The sequence below is a fragment of the Phalaenopsis equestris genome, unplaced genomic scaffold (assembly GCF_001263595.1).
Source record: "Phalaenopsis equestris unplaced genomic scaffold, ASM126359v1 Scaffold234413, whole genome shotgun sequence".
NCBI lineage: Eukaryota > Viridiplantae > Streptophyta > Magnoliopsida > Asparagales > Orchidaceae > Phalaenopsis > Phalaenopsis equestris.
The window spans coordinates 3,043-4,342 of record NW_018252330.1 but is presented as its reverse complement, the minus strand read 5'-3'; the positions used below and the strand labels follow the sequence as shown (position 1 = coordinate 4,342).

Here is a 1,300-nt window from a genome sequence, read left to right as displayed (position 1 = left end):
TCTTTATGCATCCTTCTTTCATCGTGGATGCACAATTATCTAAATTTTAGTTTATTCTGAGACTCTTAGCTGCAAAATTTCTAAAATGCTCTTTTCTTAGTTGTACTGCAAAAAGAGACCAAAAAAGAAAGAAACTCATCAATGATATTCCCATATTTATGTTATAGTTGAATAATTTGTCCGTTAATCCATTGGCCCATAGCAGAAGAAAGATATGTTACGAAAGGCCCAATACAGTCCGTCTTCTCTGGCCCGGTTGAAATACAGTTTACCCTGATTCTCTTCTCTTGAAGTTCTGAGGCTAGAGCCTTATCATGGCCTGTATCGGGTTCATTGAAGCTGCGTAAAGCCAATTGTCCGGCTGGGTTATGTCCGGCTGTTTCTCCACCAGCCACGAGTGGAGCAGAATGATCCTTCCGTCGCCACTCAATACCACTCGATTGGCGGCTTCTTGTAGCATCAAGAAGGACTTGCGTAGATTGATTGATTGATTGAGATTGAGTCGAATACAGCGAGAGGGGTGGAGGAGACGGAGTAGTAGTTGGGATCGATGATGCCGGCGGAGTGGAACACAATGTATGCGCGGGATTTGAAGGTTTGTTCCGTTAGATCGAATATTGCTCGGACAGCATCAGGATCGGAGATATCAGCGCGGATGGTGATGGCGCGGGGGATGGAAGCTGAGGAGAAGGAAGAAGAATTTATTTCTGTAGCGAGACCATCGGCTTCTAGCGAGCTGGACTCGGAAGAGAAGTCTATAGAGATGAAGGCTCCTAGGGAGGCTAGGTAGAGGGCAGTGGCACGGCCCATGGCCTCGGAGGCACCGATCACGATGGCCACCTTGCCATTCAAGTGACTGAAAGCTATGGACGGGGGAGACATATATTCAAGTGACTGAAAGCTATAGAATTCAACAAAATTTAAGAATTAAGAACGTAACTACATCAGAATTTGGTGGCCTGTATGTAATTTCAAGTGTGGGCGTAGGTCATGTAGAGACATAGGAATTATGTGGTACGCATGTAAATACATCATTCCTTGCTTTCCATTTGAAAAACAAAACAGATAGTATAAAAAGAAAAAAAAATATAAGGCACCAGAAAGAAGATGCTATGTGAAAAACAGATAGTTAAAAAAAAAAAGGAAATATAAGGCACCTGAAAGAAGATGCTATGCGCATCATACAAGAGCTTTCCCACACATTTATACACTTAGGCATGCTCCAAAATAACAGGTACTTATCCATTTCAGGCCTTCCTTATGCAAATACATCAAAATTCTAAAAATTTCTGCACATGTG

At 42.5% G+C, this 1,300-nt stretch overlaps 1 protein-coding gene across 1 annotated transcript; it reads right to left on the bottom strand.

The window, feature by feature from the left end:
* Positions 1-459: 459 nt before the first annotated feature.
* Positions 460-901, bottom strand: LOC110038939 (versicolorin reductase-like; the record flags this gene model as incomplete). Its single annotated transcript, XM_020743869.1, has 1 exon — positions 460-901. A coding segment is annotated over one exon (442 nt), but the record flags the coding sequence as incomplete, so codon positions are not given.
* Between the last annotated feature and the right edge of the window lie 399 nt (positions 902-1,300).